The 15,675-nt window shown below is 34.0% G+C and overlaps 2 protein-coding genes across 3 annotated transcripts in view; both read left to right on the top strand.

The window, feature by feature from the left end:
* Window positions 1–3,207, top strand: part of LOC105126788 (guanylate-binding protein 4) — an 8,575-nt gene extending 5,368 nt beyond the window's left edge. For both annotated transcript variants that reach the window (XM_011027770.1, XM_011027771.1), the window contains 4 exons: window positions 503–760; window positions 1,314–1,526; window positions 1,946–2,217; window positions 2,637–3,207. In XM_011027770.1, the coding sequence (XP_011026072.1) occupies window positions 503–760; window positions 1,314–1,526; window positions 1,946–2,217; window positions 2,637–2,778 (885 nt within the window). In that variant the 3' untranslated portion in view covers window positions 2,779–3,207. The remainder of the gene's footprint in view (window positions 1–502; window positions 761–1,313; window positions 1,527–1,945; window positions 2,218–2,636) is intronic.
* A 4,793-nt stretch (window positions 3,208–8,000) lies between these two features.
* On the top strand, window positions 8,001–15,130 carry LOC105126786 (histone acetyltransferase GCN5-like). The gene is made up of 13 exons (XM_011027769.1): window positions 8,001–8,803; window positions 8,975–9,039; window positions 9,227–9,307; window positions 9,947–10,018; window positions 10,464–10,632; window positions 11,213–11,256; window positions 11,530–11,629; window positions 12,600–12,668; window positions 12,829–12,883; window positions 13,031–13,149; window positions 13,948–14,041; window positions 14,589–14,730; window positions 14,819–15,130. Exons 1-13 carry the CDS (start codon window positions 8,201–8,203, stop codon window positions 14,877–14,879), a joined length of 1,674 nt encoding a protein of 557 aa, XP_011026071.1. The 5' UTR covers window positions 8,001–8,200; the 3' UTR covers window positions 14,880–15,130.
* Window positions 15,131–15,675: the final 545 nt, after the last annotated feature.

Here is a 15,675-nt window from a genome sequence, read left to right as displayed (position 1 = left end):
GATGTGTGTGTGTTGGGGATGCCGTAATCAAGTTCATTTAACAATGCTGTGATTTTTCCATGTTAGTGAATGTTGTTGCTGTGTGGTAAGCATTTTTTGGCTCTCCAATGCACCCTTGATAGTTTGCATTGCTAAAAATACTACAGGGACTACTGGATAGTTTGATATGTCATCCAATTTGAAAATGACCTCCTAACTTCTTATCTCACTGTTTGCTTTCCATCCATAAGAGATGTGCTTAATGGTGTCATTTGGCTGATGTCCTGGGTGCATGGCATGGGATCTTAGTGTTGATGACCAAGTAGCAGAATACAAATAAACCAAGGACTTTTTTGAATGATACTCCTTGATAGCTGTTAAAAGTTGTGGCCCATCCATATTACCTTTTTTTATTTTCAGCCCTGTCAGAGAATGGCTGTGAAAAATAAAAAAGCATAGGTGAAATTTTGTCACTAGTTATATATTATTTACAATTCCTCAATTTTGATCCTGCAATTTTCAGATACTCGAAGCTTTGAATAAAGGAGAGATCCCATCAACAGGCTCTCTGGTGGAGGTTTTCAATAAGGGTATTCTTGAGCGATGTTTGAAGTTATACAGTGAAATGATGGCAAAGTTACGCTTGCCACTTCCTGAGAAATCTCTGCAAAATGTCCATGAAAGCTCTAAAGGGAAAACAATGAAATCTTTTGATGAACAACATTTTGGCCGTCACCATGCAAAGAGATCCGTCATGCAGCTGGATGAAGAAATAGAGAAGGTATTGATTATCTATCAGCAGCATTAAGTTTCTTCTCTCCTAAAATTAACTCGTGGATCTGCAAATTTACTTTGAACTGATACACATGGATGTTAAATTTTATTTTAGATTCCAAAATCTGTTGACAATTCAAACGAACTAGCAAAAAAATGGCTCTGTTTTGGTTTCCTTTAATTAGTCTCATGTTTGAAGTGTTGAATACTCCCGTTGTTTTTTTCTGGAAAAAAACACAAACTGAATCCAAGTTCCTGAAACCCACCTCCACACCATAAACCAGATGAAAAGGTGAATATTTGATCTTGCTGGTATAACTCACTACCTCATAGCTGGCCCACTTCTGTCGAGTCTACTGCACTGGGCAAGCTGCATGTGCTTAGAGTCTCATTTAACAACCAACCATATTTAGAGTTTGAGGTTCTACTGCAGCAACATATAAATACATATTTTTCAAAGCTGTGTCCTGGGGACTCCAAAACTTGCAAAATTCTGTAAGGCTATTAAGTCTAATATTTTAAATTCTCCTGAAGTATTTTGCTGTGGATATTCTGTCTAGGTTTATAAGAATTTCATAATGGCAAATGAGTATCAATCAGCAAAACTCTGTGAGGCACTGTATACCAGATGTGAGGACAGAATGGACCAGCTTCAGGTTCTCAGACTTCCTTCCATGGCAAAATTCAATGCAGGCTTCCTGCAATGCAACCAAAGTTTTGAACGGGAGTGTGTTGGACCTTCAAAGGCAAATTATGAGAATCGTATGATTAAGGTTAGCCATGCTCTTTGTAATTTATTTTAATATTGCTTCCTTTATTGCTCTTATTCTCTTATCTGGAGTGTTTTGAGTTGGAGGGAACCTTGAAATGGGAAATCAAACTCAACGCTGTTTGGTGATGAGTTTCTGATTCTTTAATATGGCATCTATGTCATAATTATCAATATGGAGACCTCATAAACTAAACAAAGTCGTTGCTTAGGAAAGGGACATGGAGGTCTGAAATAGTGTTAGTGTCTGCATTAGGATTTAACCTTCTAAATGCTTTTTGATGGACTTATCTCACTATGAATCATGTAACACATTTTTTATTGCTGTATCAATAAGTTGTTTCAATATAGTTCCATGTGGTGTACAAATGTGTGTTTCTTTTACTGATCAGTGCATTGTGAATGGATGATGTGGATCCACAGATGATGGGGAAATCAAAATCTTCATTTATAAAGGAATACAACCACAGGCTATTCAATTGGTTGGTGGCCTTCTCCCTCGTCATGGTGGTAGTGGGCCGGTTTATTATAAAGTTTATTTTGATAGAAATTGGTGCATGGATACTTTTTATCTTCTTAGAGACCTACACGAGGATGTTCTGGTCTGCAGAGTCTCTCTATTACAACCCAGTCTGGCATTTTATTGTTGCAACCTGGGAAACACTTGTCTACAGCCCTATCCTTGATTTGGACAGGTAACGCAACATTTCCTCTATTACACCTTAGAAAAATGGAATTCCATCTTATCTAAAGATAGTGCTTGATGCATACAAAACTCTTTACTATCATATTCGTACACATTTACAACTATAGTGTCATTAGCTTATACTTGGTAGCTCGGTTTGGCACTTTGATCAGAAGCATATCTTGTTAGTTGATAGTTCAAAGTTGTGCTCATTGTGTGTTCCTTTTAGAACAGAATGAGCTCTGGCAACACTTGCAAAAAAATATGTTCTAAAGGTCAAATGTATTTTAAATGATTTCTTATTTCAATTGGTATGCTAGAGATTAATAGGCATATTTAGAAGGATCTGGTCCATAGTTTTGTATTTCACTAGCGTTGTGCCATTTTCTTTCTCATTTTCTTTTGTTGATCTGTTTTGGTTCAATGCAGATGGGCAATACCACTTGGTTTTGTGGTGGTGATTTTGGTAGTATATTGGCGATGTTACGGTGGAAGGAAAAATGGGTCACGCTGGCTGTTACCCTTATACAATAATCATAAAGGGGGCACTGATAGGCCAAGAACAGACTAAATGACTTGCTACCATGTGCCTTAAACATCTGGCATATTCTTTGCTGCAATCATTTTGGGGGAGCTTTACGTTTTTCACATACAAAGCCCTCCATTCTTCTTCTTTCCTTCGGTTCCTTTAAACATTGCCGAGGCTGATGATGAGATGAGTTTTGCCTGGTCACACTAGTATCATTTCTCCAACATCGTGTCCAGGCCATTTACATTGTTGTAATCTGCTAGTTACTTGAAATGTCTGTTATTTCTCGGGTTTAGTTTCCCTATGCTAATGTTGTAAAAGTATAGTCTTATGAAATCATATTTGACCATTCAATTAGATCTGCATTACTGAATGTACAGACACAATGTAATTCGATTACATTATTAAGAAGAAAAGTTGATATTCTATTCTCTCAGTGAGAATCTCTTCAGCCACCAAATTTTCAGTGAAGGTGAAGTTGCCAGAAGTTTGGTTACTCCGCTTAATTTGTCATGACGCCTCTGTATTCTGTATGATAAAATATACTGTTGCAAGCACCATGATGGCTGTGATGGCCGCCTTTCATTCCGTTCTCAGTGAAAAGATTTTTTATTTGCAATAATGTCCAATTCTGAAGAAAGAAATAAAATTGAAAATCTAGTATCAACCTGGGAACACTTTCTTGAATCGGTCAAGATCTTGATTGAAACAAATTATTAATTTTGAGTCCCAATGTACAATGTCTAGGGCTAAAATTGAAAAATAAGTGATCTACTGACCAAAATGAAAAATGCTTCAAGATATATATTCCATGCCATGGTGTTATAACTTAATCGTAATAAAGAGACTTGGAAAAGGCCAGTACACTCCTCTGTTTTTTCTGCCAAGAGGGCTAAAGAGAAATCATGGATTCAAGTAAATTATAACTTAATCTTTCTAGTGTAGCGTACCTAAACGATGAACTGCTGCATTTCACCTTTGTATTTAATGTTTGATGTATGTGCTGCTGGGCCAAGTCGTTTACAGTTCATCTTCCTCGCAGTGGCTAAATTAAATAGACTTGCACAGAATCTATTATGTTATCTGCATTAATTTGATTACTCTTCTTTTTCTTTTTTATGATAATTTGATTTCTTAAAATAACGCAGGATTCAGAATTTCAAGAGAAAATGGATTAATTGTTTAAACAAAAATTAAACTACAAAAAATGAGATTCTAATAACTAAGCTGTAACCATTGAATACTTGTAGCATAAAAAGAGATGAACACAAAGAAACAGGAGAAATAAAAGACAGAAAATTAAAATATTTTTTTCATATGAGAGAAAATTCTTATTATTTTTTAATGAGACGTTATATGATTTTCTTTTTCTTATTTATGTCTATTTCTTTCCTCGTGAGCGAGCATTGAGCATCATTCAGGGTTAGTGATTGCATACAGTGTGATGACTAGTTCGGTGGCATGTGATATACCACGTTAGACCAGAAAAAATTCTGATGTAACAAAAAATGCTCTAGCACTGTTACCGTGTCCTATAAAAGCAATGAAAATTCATGGATGAGGTTATAAATCTGGTTGAATTTAATAAATTAGTTTTATTTAATTATATAATAAAAAAGAAATAATTAAAAAAAAAATTAAATTAAAAAATAATTATGATGACATGCAAAAAAAAACATTTATTAAAAGAAAAAAATATAAAGTTCACCTCTCATTCAACTTAATACAAGAAGATGAAATTAAAAAAAAAAAAAAATTCAAGTTAACAAAAGTTAAGATATCAAACTCATGGTCATGAGCTCAGATAGCCTTATAAAAAAAAAAAAATAAAGCTCAATTATTAATAAATATAGTGGAAGGATTATAAAAATTGGTTAACAAAACAAACAACAAACTCGGTAAGTCTACCAAACCTTACAACTTGGATGATGTGAATAAAATAATCTAATAAAAGATAAAAGAAAAAGAAAAATCGCAAAACTCAACTTTTAAAACAATTAAATATTGAATGATGAAATTAAAAAAAAATATTTAATTAAAAAACTTGGTTCAACTCAGATTAACTCGTCAAATTCAAGACCTAAATCATAAGGTTGAGAAAACTTTTTTTAAAAAAAAAAAAAGTGAGGAAAATCACAATGCTCAATTTTCAAAAAAAAAAATAACGTTGAATTATAAAATTAAAAAAGAAAAAATATGTAAAGGAGGACCTAAAAAACTGATGTTAACCTGAGTTAATTTTTCAAACTTGAGATCCGGATCATGAGATTGAGATTATCTTATAAAAAAATAACAAAACTTGATTTCCCACCAATCCAATGTTAAAAATATAAAATAAAAAAAAAATAAAAAAATAATAATTAAAAAAACAATAGCCAAATTTAACATAAAAATGACGAAACAACTTACAATGTTGAATGATCAATACAAATCCCAATAAAAAAAGATAAAAAATAGATGAAGAGGATAAAAAGAAAAAAAAGGTCTTTGAAGGCTCCCCATCACTTCTTCATCGACACACTTTATATCCATCGAAAATCCTTGCTAAAATACTTCAAACACCATTAAAGATGATAGTTTTTAATTAGAAAAACCCAATAATGAAATCTTAGGAATTTGTTCAAAACATCACAAAGAATTTAAATAATTATCGAATCAAAACAAATAGCAACCATTTCTTTCAAAATGTAAAAGGCAACAACAACTCAAAGCTAGCACAATATCTTATTAGAATCAACATAAATATAAACTCCGATTAATAAAAGTAAAAGCAAAAAAAAATCTAGTCATCAAGAGGTTGCTTAAGATTATAGTGTAACTTGTGTTTTATAATTTTGATTTTGTTTTGCTTAAAATTAATTTTTTAATTTTTTTGATGTGTTGATATAAAAAATAATTTTTTTGAAATAAAAAAATATTTCTAAACAAAAAATATTTTAAAAAACTACCATCACTCCTAAATATTAAAGAAGAGAGTGAGAGAATAAAAAGTGAAGTCTAAATAACGAGTGAAAAATAAAAACACTTAAATTTTACACATATATAGTATGGTACGCTACGCTGCGGGTTGGTTCAAATTTTTTAAACACAAGAAAATAATATTCAAACAATGATAATTCAAGACAAATCAAGTTAAATTCACTAAACCACAACTCATGATACAAGATCGAGACAACTTGTATAAAAAAAACGAAAAAAATTGTAAAGTTCAAAACCTAATAACCTAATGTTGAAGATGAAAAAAAATTCAAAAAATATGATATCAAATAAGAAAATTCCAGTTAACTTGGCCTAACTTGATAAACTCACAACTCATGATATGAGATCGAGATAAAAAAAAAAATTAAAAGAAGCACCTAGCAACAAAAAACAAAGTTCAACAAAAAAAACTTAAAAATAACCCGAGTTAATCCGAGTTAACTTTACCAACCCACCAATACTATCAAATAGAAAGAAAAACGTAAAATGACAAAGTTAAATAAATAAGTAAATAAAAACCTAATAAAAAAATGCTAGTTAACTTATATTAACTTTACCAGCTCGCACTCAACATAACCCATCAGATGTTGGCGAGTGCAACTATTTTAAATAATATTTAATAAAATACACTCAATGACTAATAATTTTATGACAAAAGATAAAATAAAAAAATAATTTTTTAAAAAACTAAGTCAGCTTGTATTAACTCAACTAACTTGTAATCCAAAATATGTGGCAGAGATAACTTAACAAAAAAAAACAAAGCAAATCATGAAACTCAAGACCCAAGAATTCAATTTAAAATAATAAAATTAAAAATAAAAATAATTTTTTTTTATAAAGAGGTTTAAAAAAATACCAAACTTAAACCAGGTCCATCATCAAAACTAGTATACCGGGTTATGAGACCGGGATTACCTTACGAAAACAAACATGAAAAAATCATAAAAAAATTTCAATTCATAAAAAATTAAAATTAAAAATATTAAAATAGTGAGGGCTAAATCATGCAAAAATAATTGAAAAAAACTAATCAGGGATTAAATTGAAAAAATAATAAATAAATAAAAATTTAGACCAAAATTGAAAACCAAATAAAATTTAATTAAACTCCTAATGACAAAAAAAAATAATGCAAAGGATAAAAAATTAGCAATAAAAAAATCTAATAAGATTATATAACAAGGAAAAAAATTAAAAATAAAATAAACTTAAAGAAATATTTAATCTAAAAAATTAAAAAAATAAGGTTAAAACTCAAAATAAATACAAACAGGAGAATATAATTGAATTTTTAAAAGTTATGCATAAATACCAAGACCTAAAAAAGAAAAAAAAACGATGAGAAAAAAACCCAATCATTACCAATTCACACTGAAGGAATGATAAAACACGTTCCCTTAACAGATGTGCTGCTATCTTATGTGTTGGGAGAATAGACAATTGGGTTTGTTTTTTTTTTTTTTTTTTTTTTTTTTTGTAATGGCCTCCATGCACCACCAGAATAGCACGGGAGGAATGACACTCCTATTCATGCGTGGTAGGCGTAGGCCTATTATATTGTTTTAGTAGTATTATAATAATGTAAATTACTAAAAAGGCCAACACATCATATAAATATTAAAAAAAAATAATGATATAAATATAAAAATACCCTTCCAAGACAGCTTTTGATTTTTTGAAGTCAAAGGTAAGCATGGAATTTTACCATGCTTAAAATGTGAAAAAAAAGAGGTCTTTCTTTTAAAGGTCAATATTTAACTATACAAATTAATTTGTAAAGATGCAAAAAGCCCATACATCAAAAGCCAATTTTTTTAGCTCCCAGGGATATCATAGTATTTTTATCTGCATATAAAAAACACAAAACAACTACTTTATCCCCAATTAAATCTCAAATGATATTTGAATCATCAGAAAAATATATGACTTTTACCCGTTGCCAAGGCAATTGATAAGTGTAATAAAAAGCAAAATAACCAATACATTATCTAAATCTACAATGTTTTCACTTACAAAACATAGTAAATAAATGAGCTAATTTAATTTTTTTGAATAATTATAATTCTTTTAAAATTTATAATTATTAATATATTTTAAATTAAAATCGAGCAGAATAGATTAGTATCCGTATCGGATCCAAAACCTAAACTTTTATTTTTAGATTTCATCCCAAGCCGATCAGTTAAAAGAAATTTACTATCCATTCAGATAGAATAAAGCGGGTGTCCATTGGTTCGGTAAAATTGTCAGCCTAATTGCCCAGGACAATGCCCACCAATCACAGGTCTCCTTTTTTATGAAACGTAAACCAGACCTGTACCTGAGACGACGCCAGGTGTCTCGTCACCACTAACTCGGTCTGAAACAACACTGCGCTCTCTGCAAATGCGAAAGTGAAACTACAACAATCCCTAACTTCTTCAATGCAAACCTGAAAACCCTTGATCGTCATTTTTGAACCGAGTCAACTCAATTCGACTCGATGGACAGTCACTCTCACTTAACCGCACCCAATCGCTCTCGCAGCTCCCAATCCCCGTCCCCTTCCCACTCAGCTTCGGCTTCAGCAACCTCTTCCATCCACAAACGGAAACGTGCTGCGGCTGTGGCGGCGTCCGATGACCATTTGCCTCCACTTGCTCCGTCCTCTTTCTCCGCCGACACTCGAGATGGTGCTCTGACCTCCAACGACGACCTTGAGAGCATCTCCGCCCGCGGCGCCGACTCCGATTCCGACGACGCTGAAGATTCCGACGCCGTTGTTGATGATGACGAGGACGAATTCGACAATGACTCCTCCATGAGAACGTTCACCGCAGCCCGCCTCGAGACCACTGCCGGTGTCTCCGCCGCTGGCAGCAGCGGTCGGAACGCGAAGATAAAAGTAGAGAATACGAATGTGAAGATTGAAAATTCTGACGGCGGGAAGGATGGCGGGCACACGGGCACTGGTGCAGTGGGCCCTGCCGCAACGGGAAGTTCTGCTCCAGGGATTGTCGTAAAGGAGGTTTCTCTTAAAATATTCACGGAGAATTTGCAGACTAGTGGAGCTTATAGCGCGAGAGAAGAGAATTTGAAGAGAGAGGCATGGTCTTTAGTTCTTATGAGAACTTTAATAAGTGTTTATCTTCTCAAGTTCATTTCTTACAATTGTTGACTAGTGACTAAAGTTTAATTTTGCATGTTGCCCTTTCGAAAAAGAAAAGGAAACATTGTGTGGGATATTTTATAACGGGACATGATATTTTGGAATCAGGAGGAAGCAGGAAGACTCAAGTTTGTCTGTTATTCAAATGATGGTATTGATGAGCATATGGTTTGGTACCTTATTTTCTTCCCCTAATTTTTTTTTGGCTGGATTCATGCTTTTAATTATGAATATTCCTTTTGCAATCTTTAATTGTTAATTTCTTGTTTGATGAGGTTTGTTTTATAAATTGGAAAACTTCTACGTAAACTCTAGCGATGGTGTTGATTTTCATGCTTGCCTTTTCCTTTGGTTTCTCAGGCTGATAGGATTGAAGAATATATTTGCGAGGCAATTGCCTAACATGCCCAAAGAGTATATTGTTCGTCTGTTGATGGATAGGTAATTCCATGAAATCGTCTAAAAGTGCATAAAACAAGCGATTTTTTTTTCCCCAAAGTGGCCAGAGATTAGATAACATGAACCCCTTAACTTCTATTATTTGTTTTCCTTTTTGGGTAAGCCGCTTCCAGTTCATTGTGAAGGTAAGTAACTACTTTCCACTATACAGCCTGCATTAATAGTAAGAATCAAATTTGGTTTATCGAGGATGCATTTGTTTAGATATAAATGTGTCCAGTACTGTAAATTAATATCTTTGCAATCCACTCACCAATACATATATCACCAGAACTGCATATTGCTGCATATAAGAAGAAGCCTACGTCCTTATGTGCTGCTATCTTGGAGAGTGTGCTGGATAATTTGTGTTAATGTCAAAACAGTGAACTGCTTACACATCCTTGAACACAGACATCTAGGATGTCATTGTGTAATGAATATCACTCCGATGAGCATGCAACTTGTATGGAAAGACACAATACCTTTATTTTTTTCTTGTTATTGAATTATTCTCCCAACTTTGCTTATGCTAGCTTAGGTTAGGATTGCTGGTCCCCAGCCCTGCAGGGTAGGGTAAAACTTCGTTGTTTTTATGTCATGGATCATTTTCTCATGTACGTTTTTCAATGCAATATGCAGAAGCCACAAATCTGTGATGGTTATTAGACAAAATCTGGTGGTTGGTGGCATCACTTATCGTCCATATACCAGGTTAGGTTCAAATTCATAGTTTTCATGTTGTTCTTTACTCATTCTAATTTCAAGTTTTCTTTCATGTTATTATAGTTTTTCTAGGTGGAGTCAAACCTAACATTGCCTAACTAATATGCTTTCCCTAGACTGACTTGAGAAAAGACATTTTAGCGTTTTCTTAGTACTGAAACCATACTTCTGTAAGATGAATGAATGACATGATCTTGGTAAGGTTTTATAATGAGCTGCAGATGACTGGAGTTTCATTTGGTCCAAGCGACTGTACTGCTAAACTTAAACAATTATATCTGGACTTAATATTTTTATTTTTTCCTTCATACATGAAAGTACCATGCATTACATGAAATTACTTCATATCTTGTTATGATTTTGTCATTGAAACCTCTTTTGTTCTAATGCTGCTGGTTGTTATAATAACCCCCTTTTCCCTGCCCAACCATAGTCAGAAGTTTGGGGAGATAGCTTTTTGTGCAATCACTGCAGATGAACAAGTAAAAGGTTACGGCACAAGATTGATGAATCATTTAAAGCAGCATGCACGTGATGTTGATGGGTTAACACATTTTCTGACATATGCTGATAATAATGCTGTTGGTTATTTTATCAAACAGGTTGTCTTTCAAATTCTGTCATTAAGTCTTATGCTTGGTTAATTTTATTGTTTGTTTCAGCATGGACTTGCAAGACACTGTTGATCTGTAAGATGTGCTAGATTTTTTATAAGATGTAATGCTTTAACAGTATTGTTAAGAAAGTTGAAAGGTGTGATTAGTAACAAATACTGCTTGTGTGATATCCTTTAGAGGTCTTTCTTCTATTGGTATTCTGCCAGTTTGTCTCTATGGAAGATCTGCTGCTACTGTTTAGATAGTAGCTGATTTCCATAGTAGCTGATTTCCAGTTAAACCTTCATCTTCAATGGATCTGAAAGATTATTAGATGATGTGGTCTTTCTCTTGAGTTCCGTAACTTGCACAGTTCATTGTTTTCCTGACCTTTTTATCTGTTAAATGTTACTATATTACTGTTGACGGTGATCCATGGAATGGCTGTGCAATAATTGTGGGTCAATCTTGTTCTTGATGATCTTTATACATTTTGCTTAGATGTATTTCTGATAGTTACATTGCTATATCCTTCTGAAATATATTGTTTTGTTTCTTAATGTTGTGTTATTTTATTAACATGTAGGGTTTCACGAAAGAGATTTACTTGGAGAAAGATCGATGGCATGGGTATTGTTAATTTACAAGCTCCAGTGTTATTAAGATAATTGAAGGGTGGGGTATAGGAGAAAGGAAGGGTTTCAAGTACAGTTCTGTTTTCTATTTTATATATTGAAATTGGAGTTTGGGGGAAAGGGTGTTTGTTATGAAGGAAGATAACTGCAAGCTTATCACACTTGCTCGTTATCCCCCCTTTGTTAGCCTTGTTGGGTGTATCTCATTCATTTAGCTATTGCTGTGCCTCCATTTCTTAGTTCATTTATGAATTTGTGTGAATTCCAGGTATATTAAAGACTATGATGGAGGTATCTTAATGGAGTGCAGAATTGATCAAAAACTTCCTTACACTGATTTATCAACCATGATCCGTCGTCAGAGACAGGTGGGATGATATTCTACTTAGTCAATGTTTTCCTTTTGTAATGCAGTTAGATCATAATATTTAAATGTCAGTGTCTGGAACATGAATCAAGATAAAGGTCAAACAATCCATTTTAGCAGTATGTCTTCCTTTTCTAAATGCTCAGCTTGTTGGGCTTTCTTTCATCAGTGAAAGTGTAATTTTTAAAGGAAGCAAGCTCAACCTGTTGGCTCCCATTCAGAAGCTTCATCATTTTCTATAATTCATTCCAAAACTTTATATTTAAGACGTAAGTTACTCGATTTGACATCTAAAATTGAATCATTGGATTGAGATCACCAGTCGATTTCTGGACCCAAAAAAAGGAAGAAGGCTACACAAGGCTTCTGAGCTGATGCACTAATTCAATTGATAGACCATTTCAATATTTTTTATTGTAAATAATCCCATTTTTTGCTTCCATTTTCATTGATCCTTATAGGTTTTTTGTTATATTATAATCATGTGCTCTTTACTTCTTAATTTGGATTAATTCTATCACCTGCCCTTGGGAAATAGGGCTTGTTTTCATATCACTTGCTTCTTGAGTTGTTGAGTGAAAATAAATTATAGACTAATGAGTTGGGGGTGTATCATAGTTGTGTTGCCTATTCTGGAAACTTGGATTTTTCCTATACATACACCAGTGTCTTTCAGGAGGTTTTGTAATAAAGGAGGTTCTGTAATATAGAACTCATTGACAGGAACACCAATAGTAACTGTTTATTATAATGTACCTTTCCCACCTGTTAGCTTCCTGTCAGACTTGCTGTGCTGCCAGCCTGTCCTGGAACTTCTAAATTACAACTATACTCCACATGTATTACTAAGACTTGTTTCAGTGCATGACTTCAGAATTTTTTATCTGAAGATTCTTCCTGCACTTTCAGACACCTAACCTTAGTAGATTTCTACGTAGATATGCGTTAATCTTGTTTTCTGATGATGATAGGCAATTGATGAAAAGATACGAGAGCTATCCAACTGCCACATTGTCTATCCTGGAATTGATTTTCAAAAGGTATGTGTCATCAGCAATCTGATGGTTCTTAGACCTGTCATCAATTATACTACTTGGTAGTTTCCTTTTCTAGATTGCATGCATTCTCTATCTAGCAGTATGGTTTAGTGCTATGTTGTTCATTGGATTAAGATTATATGGTGTTCTCGGTTTTGTTCAGAAAGAAGCTGGTATTCCCAAGAAGATCATCAAAATTGAGGACATTCCTGGCTTGAGTAAGTTTTTAAATTTGTCATGTTGACTTTATTTCAACTTCTTCCAGTCTTTTGCCACACATGGTACATACCTTTTGGGAATTATATGATATAATTGGAAGTTTGGAATATTTATAATGAGATTTGTTATGAATGTGATGATAATAGGGGAGGCAGGGTGGGCTCCTGATCAATGGGGCCATTCACGGTTCAAAACGTTAAACTCTTCTAAGGATAGTGGCACAAATCAAAAACATTTGACTGCATTTATGCGCTCACTTTTGAAGGCAAGTCCCAAGATATATTACTTTTCTTTATCTTTTTTTTGCTCACAGGGGTTAAGAGAAAATTGCATATCCTGTCACAAATGGCAGCCAGCCATGCTACTTACAGAAATCTTTTGTGGTTGCCATATTTTGCAAAAGTAATAGCATAGTGTTGCCACGACATGGTTTGCATGGGAAATGCTTGTGGTTGAAATTGCCCCTAATGAAACTTTGACATCCTGCTGTCAAGAATATGTGTCTGTTTGGATGCCTGTTTTCTGAAGTTGATTTTTTTAATTGAGTTTGAAAGGACAGCCAAATGTGAAGGTTGTTGATGCATTACTGTGGCAAATATCCATGCTTTTTATGTTGTCATCGTCTTACTATCTAAAAGTAAGAAAATGATTAACAATGGAACAGCCAACTTCTTCTTCATCTAGCTAGAGATATCAAAATTTGATAGAATCTTGTCTACAACATAAAGATCCCGTGGTCTGGGAAAGTGTAATGCTGCTTTTGTTGTATAAGACCTAACAAGCATATTACTGAAGAGAAGATAAATTAACAGTTTCTCTTCTTAATGATGTACTTGGTTCTTCTATTTACTTTCAATTGTAAATCTGTGCAAAAAAGTGATTTTTCTACCATTGTTGGTATTCTTTGGGCACTCACATTCATAATCCTTTATGCGTTGGATTTGCAACACCTTTTGCTCTTGTTTATGCGTTCTCCTTTCTGTTCTACTTAATGTTTAAAAATCTTTAGAACAGTGATTGGCCTGCTTATGTGATTTTGATTTTATGGAATTTGTATTAGCAGTCCATGCATGACCATGTTGATGCTTGGCCATTCAAGGAACCAGTTGATGCTTGTGATGTCCCTGATTATTATGACATCATCAAGGATCCCATGGGTAAGATATCAAATTTCTTGCAATGATTTCCTAATTGACAAGCTTATATGCTGTTAAAATGAGACATGTCCAGGCCCCTCATATTTTGTATGCTATCAATCTTCTCTGGAAACATAGGTCATAACTGTCCAAAGTTTTTAAAGTTTCAGCTGTCTTGAAACTAAGTTACCAAGAAAATTGAAAACTATAATATTTTTTGTTAAAGTTTGTAGATCAGTTGAAATCTCATTTCGGTGTCTGTTGCTGTTACACAAGTTGAGGAATATGGAAAGTATAACTCTGCTTCTAGCATTTTGACAACATCAGATAATTGGTTAAAGTTGTTTGAATCTCTGCTTTTGGAATTTACTGCATGATTTGGCGTTAAAAAACAATATCTTGTTCCTACTTGTTCTTATTGAGAATTTCTCACAAAAAAATTACTTGTACAAATGGGATTACATGTTCTTATTGAGAATTATTATGACCTTTTCTTATTGAGAATTTCACATAAAAAATTGACTTGTTTCAATTAGATGTCATCTATAATTCTTCCAATTTGCTGCAGATCTGAAGACAATGTTGAAGAGGGTAGAGTCAGAGCAATATTATGTAACACTCGAGATGTTCATTGCTGATGTCAAGAGGATGTGTGCCAATGCACGGACATACAACACACCTGATACCATTTATTACAAATGTGCAACCAGGCATGTTCATATACTAGTGCTCTTTGTTTCATCCCCCCCCTCCCAAATTCATGGCGCCACCTTGATTATATTCATGTCCATTATGCAGGCTAGAAGCCCATTTCCAAAGCAAAGTCCAATCAGGCATCCAGTCAAAAATTTTGCCATGATGTGTGTCCCGTGGATTTACATACTGCAATCATGAGGAGATCGACAGTCACTAAATTCAGCCTAAGCATTGCCTAGATTGCAAAGAGAACCCTTGTGTGGGTTATTTATGTATCCTCAGCATAGTGCATGTCTTTATACGAACCAGGCTAGAATTTAGTTCACTCATTTCTTTTTTTCTTTTCCTAAATCTACTCTTCCATTACCTGCATGTACAATTTATACTTCGATCAAATGGATCAAATCTATCTGTCAATGCTGGAAAATTTTGATTCCCTTCTCAAATCGCCACCAAGTTTTACCGTATCGTCTGAGGAAATTTGGAAGAGTAGGACTACCTTTGGTGGATTAACCAAGATTATCTGATGTGTACTTCCATTAATGGTGGGGCTTTTGATAGTTCATTGTGGCTAGCCAGCCGTCAATTTTTAACGTTCCTACTGTTTTTCAATGATGGATGGTGATGGCTGTATTTTTTCCGTTAGTCTTCCGTATCATCTTATTGATTCTACCAGGAAGGTGACCTTTTTATAACCCAGAAACTCCGCTGCTCCGTTACGAAGCCAATGCTGGTGAGATCTCCTAACAATGTAGCTTGAATCCAGCTCTATATCAGGTGAACCTGGGAAATTAAATTTGGAGTACAAGGATAATCGCTTAACTCTACTCTGCTCCTGGTAGAGAAGGTTTATGTGAAAGAATCAGTCACTAGGGTCAGCACTTTCCAGTAATCAGCCCAGCAAGTCTATGTGAAAGAATTCCCTTGGCGGTGGGATCAAATTAGCTAAGCAACTCTTA

The sequence above is a fragment of the Populus euphratica genome, unplaced genomic scaffold (genome assembly GCF_000495115.2).
Source record: "Populus euphratica unplaced genomic scaffold, PopEup_1.0 scaffold30.1, whole genome shotgun sequence".
Taxonomy (NCBI): domain Eukaryota; kingdom Viridiplantae; phylum Streptophyta; class Magnoliopsida; order Malpighiales; family Salicaceae; genus Populus; species Populus euphratica.
This window is presented reverse-complemented; position numbering and strand designations above follow the sequence as displayed.